The following is a 15188-nucleotide window of genomic DNA, read 5'->3' on the forward strand; positions in this document are numbered from 1 at the left end:
TAATTGAAAAGGACAAATAATTAGGATAAATACATTACATTTATAATTAATGGTTACTTTTTAAAATAATTGTCCTTATGTAATAATACCAATTTGTAATTTTTTTAAAAATAACAACATCATTTAGATAAAAAATGTATTATGGTTATGGTTTTATATAGTTATAGCCCTAAAGAAGGGGGAGCCTTACAACCTCCAAATGGATGTTAATAACAGAAGATCTAGCAATAAGAACACGACAGTAGCTCTAACCCTTCCCTGCTCTATCCAAAACTAAAAAACATGGCTTTAGATACAATTTAATAATACACAATTCTGATATTTTTTTCCCCTTACACATCCCATATTTGAACATTGTGATCAGATGCCCTGGGGAGGAAAGGGTTACAGAGACTGCTGAACGCTTCAGTATCAGTGCATTGTTTTACATTAAATTGCTCTCTCAGAGATGTCTCTTGGAATCAGTTCTGCTCTATTGGCTCCCATAAAAGTGCCAGTTTTACTGAGTCTTCACAAAGTAGGCCACATATACTGTATCATCACTCTTTCTATAAGGATTTCTTTTTCACCTCAGAAACCGCTTCAGTTTTTGTGTCCTATAAAATGATGTGTTTTTAAAATACATAGGGAGATTTTATAAAACTGTTTAAATGCGGGAAGGCTGGAGATTTCACCATACAATTTGTGTGGAAAGGCTGAACAGTGAAAGAGCCTTTTTTTTCATTTGATTTAAACAGTTTAATTTTAGCTCAAATTGGATATCCAAGCATCCTACGTCTGGGACAGAATAACTTACAGCTTTCCAGCTGTTGCACTACATCGGCCAAGGCCCCTAGGCCACGCTGACACAGTTTCAGTACATAGTAAAACTGTATTTTTTAAAACTTTCCTGTCTATTTTAAAGCACTGGAGTGTAAAGTGACTATTGTGGACAATTCTGTGTGTTATATAGTGTTGTAGGTCGTAGTAACCAATCAGATTTCAACTTTTTACAGATCTGTTAATGCTTACCTAAAGTATAAAGTGTATGTAAATGCTAACTCTGAACTTCTTTTATTTGCTCTATTTTAGTCTATTAACGAAGAACTCCAGGATTTAAAAATAAAAAAATAAACCCTTGCAGTGGGGCTACTTCTGCATTGCAAAGGCTAAGTGCTCATTTTGACTAGGGGCAAAAGTAAAGAAGAAATACTCACCCTCCGATCCTCTGCCTGGCTTCTAGATTGGTTCCTGCAGCCTCTTTTCCCCCGGGCTCCAGTGGTCTAAGGACCCGTGACATCATCAGGTCTAATGAATTCCAATAGACGTGAGAACGCTGAAGGACATTCCACAGCCAGAGTAGAGGTGAGTGGTCACTGCCACAGGACTGAGGATCGGATAGTATTTCTTTTTTATCTTCACCCCTAGACCAAAATAGGCACTTAACCCTTGCACTACGGGGGTAGCCTCACTGCAAGGGTTAATTTTTAAAAATCCTGGAGTTCTCCTCTAAATATTTAAAGTGTTTTGTTATACCTGTTCAATAAGTGCAAAAAATACCTATTAATCCTACCGGAAATTCAGTGAACTTGTAACATCCTGTACAACTGCTGACTGTTGTCATTTAGCATTATCAGGCCTGATCACTTCTCTGGACATCAGCACCTACGGAGAAGTGGAGAGGGAGAGGTGTTTAGCAGTCCTTGTTCCTGTCACAGGGTTACAAATCTGGTTCTCCATAGATACAGGGCAATAAGGATGTGTTGTCACCTTAGGACAGAAAATGTTTTACTTGCAGGATCACCAGGTGAAAATAAAGGAAACATTTCCAAAAATTGGAAATACTATTCAGCCTAACTTAATCTGATAAAAAGACATGTACAGTACTAACCTGTTTAAAGCTTCAGGATATCTCCAGTTATCTCAAAGGATGATGCTTAGTGGATCTAGCTGAACCTTTGAGAGTGATCTTGTGACAATATTACAGGGCTAGGGGCTGCAGAGATTCTGGAGCTAGTATTTCACAGGTCTTGAAAATATATTGTCAAATAAAGTTAGTGGATTGGGGAGGTGTTAAGTTGGCTTTGTATTAAACTTTATGTTAATGTATTTTAAGCCACCCTGATAAGAATGCTTGTTTATTTTTATTTGTGTATGCAAAGTGCTAAAGGCCTTAACGCAAGAGTTGAGCCAGGTTGCATGGCCACACTGCTTTTATAATTCTCCACGTCAACACTCTGGAATTCTGCATGCACTCCCCCCCTTTCCATGCACACACCCTCACTCCAACCTACCAACACTTTACCACCACCCATGTTGCAGGAAACTGGGACCATGGTTTGGGGTTTAGCCAATTGTCCTACATGTAACATTTCAGAGAGGGAAACTTGACAGTTCTTTTGCAGGGGCTATGTCCATTACCTTACATCAAATATGGAAATCAGTAGAGAGAGCTGTGGCAGTAACAAACCCTTGATTTATCCCATACGCTGCAGTATACCAACATATACAGGGTTATTCACAAAAGGGTGACGAGTTTGGAGAAGGCAGGAGAAGTGAACAATCTAGGACAACATAGCTGATTTGGAAAGATTCTCCAATTCAGCTCACTTTCCAGTTCACCTATGTTGTCCTAGATTGTTCACTTCTCCTGCTTTCTCTAAACTCTTCATCCTTATGTGAATAACACTGATAAAATGTACAAAAATATATGCCTAGTAAGCTAGCAAATGTAAATGGGTTTACAGCTTACATAAAGAAAGTTATAAACTCCTCTCTTTGTTTTTTTTTTTTTCACATATGGACAAACAAGTCTTTCTGCTCACACCTCCTCTTAGCCAATTTAGTGAAATAAAAATAATTTCCTTAGGTACCTCAAATCACTAGAGACTAGAGACATCAATAAAATTACATAGTTCAACATACTCCACACACAACATACTTCAGTTGTGCATACTGCCTCTTGGCACAATCCAAGGTAATACTACTGTTGGTGACAAGCTATCCTACCATAGCTTTGCAACAGCAATTCTGCAGTGTCCACTGAAGCCAGAAAGTTACAAGAGAACTTTGTGTCAAGATGCCTTGGAGGGGCACTGCAGTCAGGGCTGGATTTCCCACAAGGCCAACCAAGGCCCGGCCTCGGGGCAGCAGGGAGTAGAGGGTAGCAGGGGTGTGCAATTCTTATCTTCTGACGCCCAGGACATGCAGTTCCGGGCACCGGGCGGGTAATTGTTTTCTACATTTAGCCCTGCTTTGTGCAAGCAGAGCTAAATGTCGCCAATGTCGACGAGATCACTTGTATGCAGCCTGTATGCAGGGGGGCGCAATGAAGGAACCTGGCATTGGGGCAGCAGAGAGAGTAAATCCTGCCCTGACTGCAGTGACAATATCCTCACTGTGACTTGAGGTAGAGACGAGCTTCTGACATCTTGATATTTGATAAGACCATAAAATGTTAACTACAAAATTGCAGCCTCCACTAATTGAAGGCCACAGAAAAAAAAAACAAAGACAGACCTTTACTTTGGACCTTCTTTCAGGAGAGAGTTTTTTTTGCACATTTCAACCTGTAGATTTCTCCGATTCACCTCTTTTATCAGTAACACCAGCAAGGTCTCCAATCTTCATGGGAGGTCTGTGCTCAGTAGACCCTTCCTAAATCCTGAATAACTCTGATTTAATTCTACAGGTATGTAACAGAATTTGTAAACCTAGGCAATGTTTCAGCTCTTCGAACTTTCAGAGTATTAAGAGCTTTGAAAACTATTTCTGTAATTCCAGGTAAGAAGTAATTGGTGTGAGGTGTTAGGCCCCTTTGTACATCCAACTGTTTCTTTGTGTCTGTCATTGTGTTTGTGTGTGAACTCCCCTATTACAGATATGTCACAGAGTTTGTGGACCTGGGCAATGTCTCAGCATTGAGAACATTCAGAGTTCTCCGAGCATTGAAAACAATTTCAGTAATTCCAGGTGAGAGACAGGTTAAAACATGTAGGCTTGATTTTGCTCCATTAAGTACAAGCCACATCTTTTGAGCATAGAGCCTTGATGTTTGCCACTCATGCTGCTGAATAATCAGAAAAAAAGCAGGAATCCTGAGCAAACCCCCGAGAGATCCAAAAGATTCCTAGCTTTTTTTTTTAGCATTAGCTTTTTTATTTATTTAATTTTTTAGTTCAGTTTTTACAAGTTCTGAACACTTTCTTGCATGAGACTCTGCTATCTTCAGTCTGTGTAATTTGCATTTTAAGATTTTCTTTTTTATTGCCCACCGAGGTAAATATTTCCTTTCCAAAATAGATTAGAAAAAACTTTTATCATAGATAACCTTCTTAGAGCAGTGCAAATATTTGTGAAATAGAAATGAAGTGGTTAAGTGAGAACTATATATAAAATGTAAGTTTTTCCATTGTGATAAACAAAATAATATATAACATTCACAAAAATGTATGCCATAGATGGGAAAATATGAGTATTTGGCTCAAGGAAATGCTTAAAGAAAAAAGAAGGCTGTATTGTATTCAGTCTCCACCATGGGATTTTTTTGTTATCGGTTATTGCAGTTTAATGAAATTAAGGGGATGAGACAACATTGGCAACCCAAATATACAAACGTATGTTGTACCTCAAAATCTTCTAAATGCAATTGAGACTGGAACTCTTGCTCATGAAGTGGTAAAAGCCCATTTTTCTTGTTTTGTTGCCCCTCCCCACTAGGGACAGCTCCAGTAGTGCTGTGCTTTATAATTAGGTATCATGCCTCAAAGGCACTCCCAAAGAAATCCTCATCTTTTCTTCTGTACTAAAACATATGGGCAGATTTTGAAAACTGCATATTTTTATACTGTGCCCTTGGGGAGTCCTTCAATAACCAGAACACGCATACAATTCACGCCTCAACACCCATGCCCTAGTGCGCCACTCTGCCACACACTGATGACTTTATTGCCAATGAGTGGGGCCTGAGACAAGAAAGTTAGAGGTTTAGTTACATGTGTGGTATGAGAGGGTTCTTCATGCACAAAGAATAAGATCTGCAGCTTTCTAAAGTTAATTTAAGTCTAGGCTTTTAGAGCGGAATGAATGAGGATGATTAACATTAGTCATCTAGCTCATGTATTTAGCAATAACATTTAAATTTGATTAGTGCCTCTACTGATCTCTGAACCCACCTCAGCCACATGTTTTTAGACCGTGGAGACTTTAGATTTGAGAAAAAAAATCTGAAACATAATTATGCTGCCATAGTAGATGTAGCAACTACTATGGTAATTATAAATTATTTTGTTAGTGAAACAGAGCATAGTCTCAGGGATAGAATCAGTCACTCAGTCCTCTCCTCCAACTTTGAACCAGCTAGGTTTTCTTTTTCCTTCTTTGACACGAGCTCTATCATTGGACCATTTTAACTTCATCCATTAGTAAACTTGTGCCACTTTTTTTTTTTTTTGCCCCTCCCTGTTAAAAACTGACTGATCCTCGCTATAGAGGCTGGTTATCACCTTTCTTCTTTAAAAAAAAAATGACATATGGGCTGCTATCGATATTGCATGGAGCCCACACACTCACAGCCCTTATAACTGTAGGGGTTTCAGCCTATATGCTTGGTCGCTGGGCATCTACTACTTTAGAGGGGGCAGTGGGGCCACTCTGTTTTATGTTTTACCAAATAGAGAAGACCCAATCACTGTCAGGTTTGGGTTCACATAACTAGATTAGCTAATCTTTAGTTGGTATAGGTTCAGTGCTACGATTTATATAAATGCCCTGCTGTAACCCATATTGCACTGTAGAAATTACAGATATTTGTGAATGTTATAAAATATTCAAGACACTGGGATCAACTTGCATTTTATGTTAATGTTATCATAATGTAATATGAAATTCCAGAAGAGAAACATTTGAACTAGATATAAGTGAATAAGTTGCCAGCTACAGCTGTGTAAAGGTGACCCTTTACAAAAAAAAACAGCTCCTCCAGCCATTTTGTATGGTGTGTCAACTGTGAGACACAGAAAAAGACACCAAATTGTCCATGTCTCTTCAACCATTTCATTGTTTTCACCAGCTTCCGGCTGTCCATTGAGTTAACTGCTTTGTGTCAGTGTTACTGTGTGTGTCTCAGCTTCTGCATGCCAATATTTCATCACCGTACAACAATTACTAATTTTTTTCTGTGCTATTGGTGTGCATTTGGAACAAATGTTATTGTGTGGTTCTCATTCTAGGTCTGAAGACCATTGTGGGTGCCCTGATTCAGTCGGTTAAGAAGCTTTCGGATGTGATGATTCTGACAGTGTTTTGTCTGAGTGTCTTTGCACTAATAGGACTGCAGCTTTTCATGGGACACCTACGGAATAAATGCTTACTGTGGCCTCCACTATACAGCACTTATGAAATGAACTTCACATCCTACTTCAATGGCACAATGAACAGCAACAGCACGTTTTTCAACAGAACTGTCCCTAACTTTGACTGGCAGGAATACGTTGAAGACGATTGTAAGAATATATAGTATTTCTAATTCTCTCCTAATAATAATGCAGCTCTTTGACTAGTGAGTTTATGCTGCTACACTGCGATACAGAAAACAGTAACATTACTACTTACCTGGGAGGGATTTCTTGTGTGTTTGCCCCAGCACGCCATTGTTGCAGTTCTCCCTTAAAGCCCAGTGTTGTATATGACGTCCAATTACATGTCCAGCGCCCTAATCCCAGGTACTGTGCTTATGCCAGGTCACAGCTGAACAAGTCTCCATAAGGGGCTGTGTCAGTGGTCTTTTTGTTCACTTCATAAATGCTTTTGTCTGCATACCAGTCTATGTGAATGCACGAACAGCTCAACTGCACCTGCAATGCATTCTGAATATTTGGAAAAGTGTCTCAAACCAATGTTTGAAGCATGCAGTATTAGCCTATCAAAGCCTGTCCACACAGGCTACTACAGTATTAGGACACCCAAACTACAACCAGAAAAACATGTGTTATTCTAGTTTTTTGAGAGTACAATAGTGGTCATAGCTAAAATATTTCTCTATTGAGAGTGGCTCTCAGTGGTAATCTGTAGACATCCCAGTCAATATGCAGTCTTATTTTGGCTTTGGCCTTTATTTGTTTGTGCCCCTGCAAAGTCAATTCTCCCTCCCTTTTGTCCTAGTTACCATTGTCACAGAGACACAAATGTAAATGTTGAACATTTTACAGTCGTTGCCAAAAAGGAGATAGGGGTAAATCATCCAGTAGAGATACCTGTTATGATAACAACTGTATAAAAGGGGAACACCTCTCACTTTGAAGGGAAATCTCCCCAAAGGGACACATACAGTAAAAATAAAAAAAAAAGCACATACCGTACTCCTTGCTCTCAGAATCCCTCTGCATCCTCACTTACAATGCTGGACTACTCATCCTACCTTGTACATGATAATGTTAGAACACCTGTGACTGACAGAGCGGTGCAGAGAAATGGCATCAAGTAACCAGTCATGCAGCTAGGAGGAAGCTTATGGGATCCAGGAATAAGGAGCATTTAACCCTTGCAGTGCAGGGAAAGCCCACTGCAAGGATCAACTTGTGTTATTATAGGACTTCAGTTTTAATCCCTGTCAGTGAAATCTTTTAAGGAGCGCATGACAAGGTATCAGTCCTTTACTAAGTATCAGTAAAGGACTGATACCTTATCATACGCTCCTTAAAAGAGTAAATAGTTTGGTTTCAACAGATTTCTGGGAAATTGCTTTTTTAGGCTGAACATTTAAAGAATAACTTCAGCATAATATTACAGTTTTCAGCATGATAGTTAATTCTGAAGAAAGCGCCAAAACCATTGTCCCTGCCAACATCAGTGAGGAACAGCAGTTCATGATCCAGTTAGCCTTTTTAGTGTTACTTTAAAGTTCTGAGATGCTTTGAACAACCATTTATAGCCCTTAATTTTAATTGTGTTATTGCAGTTACAAATTTGATAAAATATTTATCTTTCCTTCTATATAGCACACTTTTACAAGTTGGAAGGTCACAAGGACTTTTTGCTGTGTGGAAACTCATCAGATTCAGGGTAAGGTATTTTGTTGTAATTGGGTTCATTACAACTCATCATAAACCATCATATAACCTACTTTTATAGAGATCTATGGGGTTCACTTATATGAAAATATCAGGTGTTATTCTGTAATCTAGTGGCACTTAATTGACAGCCCTCCAGCACTGTGGATAGTGCTTGGCACTACTGATAGCCTTCCTGGCACAGCTGGTGCTCTCTAGTGGTTTACAAGCACCTAGTGGTAGTGCAGGTGCCCAGCATTGGTGGTTCCAGTGTTGGTGTAATAGTCGCAATACTTTCAAGGTAAATTGTTTGATCATAAGAGCACTTGGTGGCCATATTTGAACCCTCCGAAATGCTGTACACTAGTGTTTTGTTGCTTACTCTAGTTTTCACTAGTAGTTTTCCGTTTAGGACCTTTAGCTAACAATTCTAAAGTCCCCTATACATTTCACTAAAATCTATAATATTCCTTTCACTAAAAACCATGTAACACTAAAACCTTTCCCTACCTAAACTCTAAAACACGCTTTTAAAGCAGAACTACCGTCAGTTGAAAAACAGGTATGACTTTTATGTTTTTATTACATCATGTTGTTGCTGATATGTGTTTTCGTTTGTATTGTTTTATTCAGTCAATGCCCAGAAGGATATGTGTGTGTTAAGATTGGAAGAAACCCCAATTATGGATATACAAGCTTTGATACATTCAGCTGGGCTTTCTTATCCCTTTTTCGACTCATGACTCAAGACTATTGGGAAAATCTATATCAGCTGGTGAGTTTTAGAGTTTTAAATGTTACATGTTGACATTATAAGTACACTAGATAAAAGCTACGTCACACTAGTGAGAAGTTGTCACTTCTTGGGGTGAGTCACTGCTCTGAATCATTTACTTGTTGTCACGGTCTGGGGAACCGGGGCACTAGGGTACCTGAGCTCCGGTGTTTACAGAGTTGGTAGGAGCCATGTGAGTGTAAGTTTCAGCTTGAGCTATTGATTTTGAGAAACAACACACTTTTTAACATAGGGACAAATTAATAGCTAAAACCTTTAACAAACTGGACAGGTTTATCCCCAGGACCTGCCCCTTGCGGAAGCAGCTCTGGCGGCTCTATAAGATCAGTTCAAACTGGTCTATGCCTTTCCGCTTCTGAAACTCCTTCCTCATCTACTATAAAGGATCAAGATGGAGAACATATGATGATTCTCATAGTACTCAATTAGCACAGGCAGATGTGATATTCCAACCTGATAGAACACACTGTGGGTCCTTCCAGATCATCCTGATCTCCTGTTCCAGTTTACCACCCTGCTTCATGGTAGTTGGTTAACACCGTGGCTTTCAGAGACAGAGGTCTCCCGGACTTGGTAATCCCCACACTATTAAGAGCTTGGAAGCCTGCCTCTTGCAATGTGAGGCCTAGAGCCTCCTTTCTTCCTAAGTTGGATTCAGCCTTTCACCTCAATCAGTATATTGTACTTCCATCTCTATGTCCACCTCCAGTACACTAGAATAGAAATTCCTTACCTCTTAACCACTGCTTCCATTACAAAGACTCTCTTTTTGGCATCCTTTACATGTTAAGGCTATTATTGTGACTTTAGGGTAAACGTTCTTGTCAAAATGCACTCTACTAGATTTTTGAGTGCTTCTTGAGCTTTTAGGCATCAGTCAATTGTTTGCCAGATTTTAAAGGCTGTCACTTTGTCCTCTTTTAATAAGGTCTCTAGGTTTTTCAGGTGGATTTCCAAGCCTTTTCTGATGCCAGATTTGGGTATAAGGTCCTTCAGGCAGCTCTCTGAGCTGCAAGCTGCCCCCGGTGTTATTATTATTATTGTTATGTGGGCCTGTTAGAATTTTGTTTGCTGTGTTGCCCTCTGCTCATTTTGGCTGCCTTTTGGCATTATAATTGTCTCATAATAACATAATGTTTTTGTCCCATAATGAATGATAAAGAAAACAGGATTTTTGTACCTACCTTAGTATCGATTTTTTTGATTTTTTTTTTGAGGTTCCACCCCTGTGATCATAACACCCCCTGTGTTATGATCTACTCCTTAATGCTGATTTTCTACAAAAACTGATGCTTGCTGGGAGTGGGAGAGGTTATACTTGGCTGGCCAAAGGCTTTTTTGTTTGTCAGTGTCCAAATCCTTATGTAAGCGGCAGTATAACTTAATCATCTCAGAATAACTGAATTGCTGTATCCTTTAACCCCTTCATGACTAGTGACGTACAGTGTACGTTACTGGCATCGGGGGCCGTTTAAACAGGCCCGCCGGGGCTCTGTTTAAACTTTAAAGCCAACTTGGATCCATTCTTAGGATAGTACAGATGCTGAGGATTTACGCCGTGTGCACATTGCACTCTACATGACATGCAGGCAATATATACACAAGAAAATACATTTCTAGGAGAAAGAGGAAATAGTTTTTTGACAGAAAAGTCTCTCCTACTAAAAACAACTCCTAGCTATTTTATTCAGACTTTAGTTCTCCCTAAAGTACACCTGTTAGGGAGATTCACTCTCTCTAATTTTCTTGAGCCACAATTTCTCCAGGGATAAAAGGGAGGGTAAATCCAAAATTTTTAGTTGCCACCTGAACAGGGATCTATGGAAAATTTAACAATGGGGACACTTGTTCCTGTGACAACTGTTTAAAAAGGTAATATTTATCATATTGAAAAGATATCCTCTCACTTCTTTTTGAATATTCAGGACAGAAAATTAAATCTCCCTTATGAGACCCAGATTGCAATAAAAACACTCAGTGGCTGTAACTGTCCTCCATTCTATCCAAAATGAAAACAAGTTTTGTCTTTAGATATATTTTAAGTATATTTGTGTTGTTAAGTATCCTAATATTGCAATAAAATATGTACTTAATGCTGCAGACTCTTCGAGCCGCTGGTAAGACCTACATGATCTTCTTTGTGTTGGTGATCTTCTTGGGATCCTTTTATCTGGTCAATCTGATCCTGGCTGTGGTAGCTATGGCTTATGAGGAACAGAATCAGGCAACACTGGAAGAAGCAGAGAAGAAAGAGACTGAATTTCAGCAAATGTTGGAGCAACTTAAAAAACAACAAGAAGAAGCTCAGGTACAATACATTTTTACATTGTGACTGATATAATTTCTTTATTTTTACAATTAAAGATACCAATCATAATTAAGGTTATACATTAAGGCCCCCAAAGTCCCTATACAGATCCATGACTGGGCGGGCCTTTCTTCTCATCTGGCTGTTTTCAAAGAGCTAGGCGATGATTCAACCCACAAAGATGAGATGAAAAAGAAAGTTTTAGAATGTGAAAGAATCTCCTTGTAAATTGTGATGTCCCATAAATGTATGATAGTTAATTATTTCTATGTGGCAGGCGGCAGCTGCAGCAGCACTTAATCTATCGAAAGAGTACAGCGAAGAGGGCGGCTTTGGGCCCCTTTCTGAAAGTTCGTCAGAGGCTTCTAAGCTAAGTTCCAAAAGTGCCAAAGACCGACGCAACCGAAAGAAGAAAAAAAGACAGAAAGAGTTTGGAGAAGACGATGAGAAAGGGGATGACGACAAGTTTCCAAAGTCTGAATCTGAAACGAGTATCAAGAGGAAAGGTTTTCGTTTCTCTATTGAAGGAAATCGACTAACCTATGAAAACAAGTTCTCTTCTCCGCACCAGGTATAATTAGAAAGTTGATGTGATAATCATGTTCTGTTGTTCTTGCTGCGCTCTGATTATTCCTTCTGCAAAACATTTTTATCAGGAACCCCTTCTTTTAATGGGTATCACTATAAAACTAAATAGCATGCTGCTACTTTGAATGAATCACGTCTCACTGACACTTAGAACAACTGAACTTTAATAGGTTAAGTAAAAATAGATTAAGTGTCATTTTGTACTTCAAAAATAACCCAGGTCTTGGTAAAATGGGTAGAGAATTAATGGTTATAACCTTAATAGCTATTTTAAGGATTTGTTGATATTAAAAGTTATCTTCTATTTCCATTTGTAGCTATTCAAAGCTTCCTAGAACTGCCAAAAAAAACAACAACATTTTTTCCCTGCATGATAGCAATCCGGTACATTTTGGAGCCAAGGTTTCTCTGAATCCTCATCTTCTGACACCTATAATTTTACCTTTGCTTTTATGAAAAAAAGCTATGGGGAGAGCCTGAGGTTGAAGTATATGCAGCCTGTTGTATAAAATATAACATCCTTGGGATGTCTTTAATGTGAAGATGAACTTGAAGGGTTCAGTGAATTGAATACCAGTGATGATCAAAGTCCTTAGGAGATAACCCAATTACATTTATTTCAGAAGGCCAAGTTCATTAGAAAGTTTATTTACTGCAACCAAAAAGGCAAACCTGTAAGTGGTACCAGAGCTGCATCATTTAAAGCTGAACTGCAGACATACATTGAAATACACAAATGCAATACAGATATAAGACCTGTTTTACTCACCATGATTTGTATTTCTGTCCATCCAGCTCTGAGATTCATACAGCGTTGTCTTGCAGGGCAAGAGACCTGTTTTTAGTCTAATGCAGTTAAGTTATTAGAGGTGCGCCGAAATGAAAATTTCAAAACCGAAACAAAGCCGAAAAAAAAAATGTCCGGCCGAAACCAAAAATGTTTTTTATTTGTTATTTGAACTTTTTCAAAAAATATATATTTTATTTGTATGTATTTTTTATAAACTTTTTAATTTTTTTATATCTATTTTTATTTATTTATTAATTTTGATTAAAAAAAATATTTTTTACTTTTCATTTAGATGCTTCGGGGGAATATTGGGGGTCTAAACAGACCCCTGATATTTCCCTTTCAAATAGAAAAAGAGATTGAGAACACAATCTCTTTTTCTGCAGCCCCTGTTATAAATGAACAGGAATCCTCTATACTGAGTGTTCCTGTTAATTCATAACTTGAGGACAGAGTAAGTTTACTATAACCACAGTCATGAATGAACAGGAGGCGATGTAGATCACTTCCCATTCATTCATAATTGAGGATACAGTAACCATACTCTGTCCTCAACTATGTACAAACACTCAGCGATCACTGATCACTGAGTGTTTGTACCCGCTCTCCTTCCTGACACGCTGTCACAGGAGGCTGGGCGAGCGGAGCTCAGCCTTCTGTGACAGCACTTCAAGCTGTCTCTGCCCACACCGCTCTCCTCTGATCTGTGACAGGAGGCTGAGCGGTGTGGGAGGAGAGACCCCGACCGCTCAGAGCGCTCTCCTCCCATAGCGCTCGGCCGCCTGTGACAGTTTCTCTCCTTGCCGCTGGGAAACAGAGCAGCGCCCAGTGGGGAGGAGATAATAGGATGCACCGCTGTATCGGACAGAAAATGGCACTTTCGGCATTTTGCCGAAAGTGCCATTTTCGGCCGATAAGTTTTGGCAACCGATATATACCTATTAATAATTACAGGTCATGTTCCGTCCACAGTTTGAAAGTGGACAGTGAAAGGAGAAGCAGCAGACCGATGTGCTCATCTCTATATGATTCTGCTTATTCCTCTATAAGAATTTTCCTTTTTAGCACATGATCCAGCATGGTAGGCCTGGCTCTGTGCTATGCTTCATCCTCTCCCAGTGTTAGCGTTGCTGTACAGGGGCTACAGGAGGCTTATATCACGTCAAATTTGGATACTTAGACTACTTGCATTTAACAATATACATTTAATGATGCATTAATGAATACAGAGCTGCATCAATGTGTTTCTTTTATGTCTGCTTTAATATTTGTCTTATGCTCAATATTACACTTTATGCTTGTTTTAAACAATTTCAACAACCATACTGTCATGGTCAGATTATAAGCAGATAACCCGAACAATATGGTATATGGAGTTATATAACTGGCCACAACTATAAGTTTATAAAGTACTTTGCTTTGGGCTCGAAGGCCCTGAATCTTTCAGTTTTGTGTAAATGTTCTGTATGGGTTGCCAAATCTGCTGAACATTTTGTACCCTGCCCAAGCAGCTGTCTCTATCAAGATAGGTGCATGAAGAAGTTTAAATGTTGTATTAGATGTGGTTCTCCTGCCCACCATTACCTAGTAGTTCCTGGTACATATAAAAGAAAGTCAGGAAATCAACAGCACTCAGTAGTAAAGATAAATACGTCCCTTTTATTGGACAGAAAGCGCCACAGACATCCAAATAAACCGACGTTTCGGGGGCCACGCAGGGTCCCTTCCTCAAGGCAGAAAGATGCCTTGAGGAAGGGACCCTGCGCGGCCCCGAAACGTCGGTTTATTTGGATGTCTGTGACGCTTTCTGTCCAATAAAAGGGACGTATTTATCTTTACTACTGAGTGCTGGTGATTTCCTGACTTTCCTGTGTTTGCACGGCGCCATCCGTGGTATCTCATCACTGCGAGCACCACTTTTTTCATATCTGGCCGGGACTGCTGTGAGGAGTGCGGAGGGTCTCTCCATCTACTTACACCTGCTACATATAATACATTTGATTGATTCTTCCAAATAATAATGGTACATCAGTCCAGTACCTATCACTTTTATAGAGAATGTCATAATATTGAATGGTAATACAGTTTTCTCTTCTTAAACAGTCATTGCTGAGTATCCGCGGATCTCTGTTTTCACCAAGACGTAACAGCAGAGCCAGCCTCTTCAGCTTCAGAAACCGTGCAAAAGACATGGGGTCAGAGAATGACTTTGCTGATGATGAACACAGCACCTTTGAGGACAATGAGAGCAGAAGAGGCTCTTTATTTGTACCGCACAGCCACGGAGAAAGGAGGAACAGCAATATCAGCCAAGCCAGCAAATCATCCAAGACAATGCTTCCGTTGAATGGGAAGATGCACAGCACAGTGGATTGCAATGGAGTAGTGTCTCTGCTGGGAGGTCCATCTGTCCCGACATCGCCTGTTGGACTTCTTCTGCCAGAGGTGATAATAGATAAACCAGCTTCTGATGACAAAGTAAGGAAGTTTTAAGTAGTCTAGACATGGTGGGACCCTAATACCCACAAATCGTATTTCTCTGAAGGTGGATCCTATAGCACTGTATGGTGGTTGGTTTTCATAAAGTACATCTGGACAGCTTTAGGGTTCTTTTCCAGCCAAAATAGGTTTTTCTCTCTTCTTGCCTGTTTATGAACTCTCTACTTCCTAACGTACAAC

The 15188-nt window shown here is 39.4% G+C and overlaps 1 protein-coding gene across 1 annotated transcript in view; it reads left to right on the forward strand.

Moving 5' to 3' along the window:
- LOC108785201 (sodium channel protein type 2 subunit alpha-like) overlaps window positions 1-15188 on the forward strand; it is a 190364-nt gene that overhangs the window by 101706 nt on the left and 73470 nt on the right. Inside the window, exons 6-12 of the mRNA XM_018554238.1 lie at window positions 3860-3951; window positions 6210-6482; window positions 7977-8040; window positions 8661-8802; window positions 10925-11131; window positions 11409-11702; window positions 14613-14987. Of these exons, the coding sequence (XP_018409740.1) occupies window positions 3860-3951; window positions 6210-6482; window positions 7977-8040; window positions 8661-8802; window positions 10925-11131; window positions 11409-11702; window positions 14613-14987 (1447 nt within the window). The remainder of the gene's footprint in view (window positions 1-3859; window positions 3952-6209; window positions 6483-7976; window positions 8041-8660; window positions 8803-10924; window positions 11132-11408; window positions 11703-14612; window positions 14988-15188) is intronic.

This window comes from Nanorana parkeri, unplaced genomic scaffold (genome assembly GCF_000935625.1).
Source record: "Nanorana parkeri isolate BGI_ZX_2015 unplaced genomic scaffold, ASM93562v1 scaffold149, whole genome shotgun sequence".
In the NCBI taxonomy this organism is placed as follows: Eukaryota; Metazoa; Chordata; class Amphibia; order Anura; family Dicroglossidae; genus Nanorana; species Nanorana parkeri.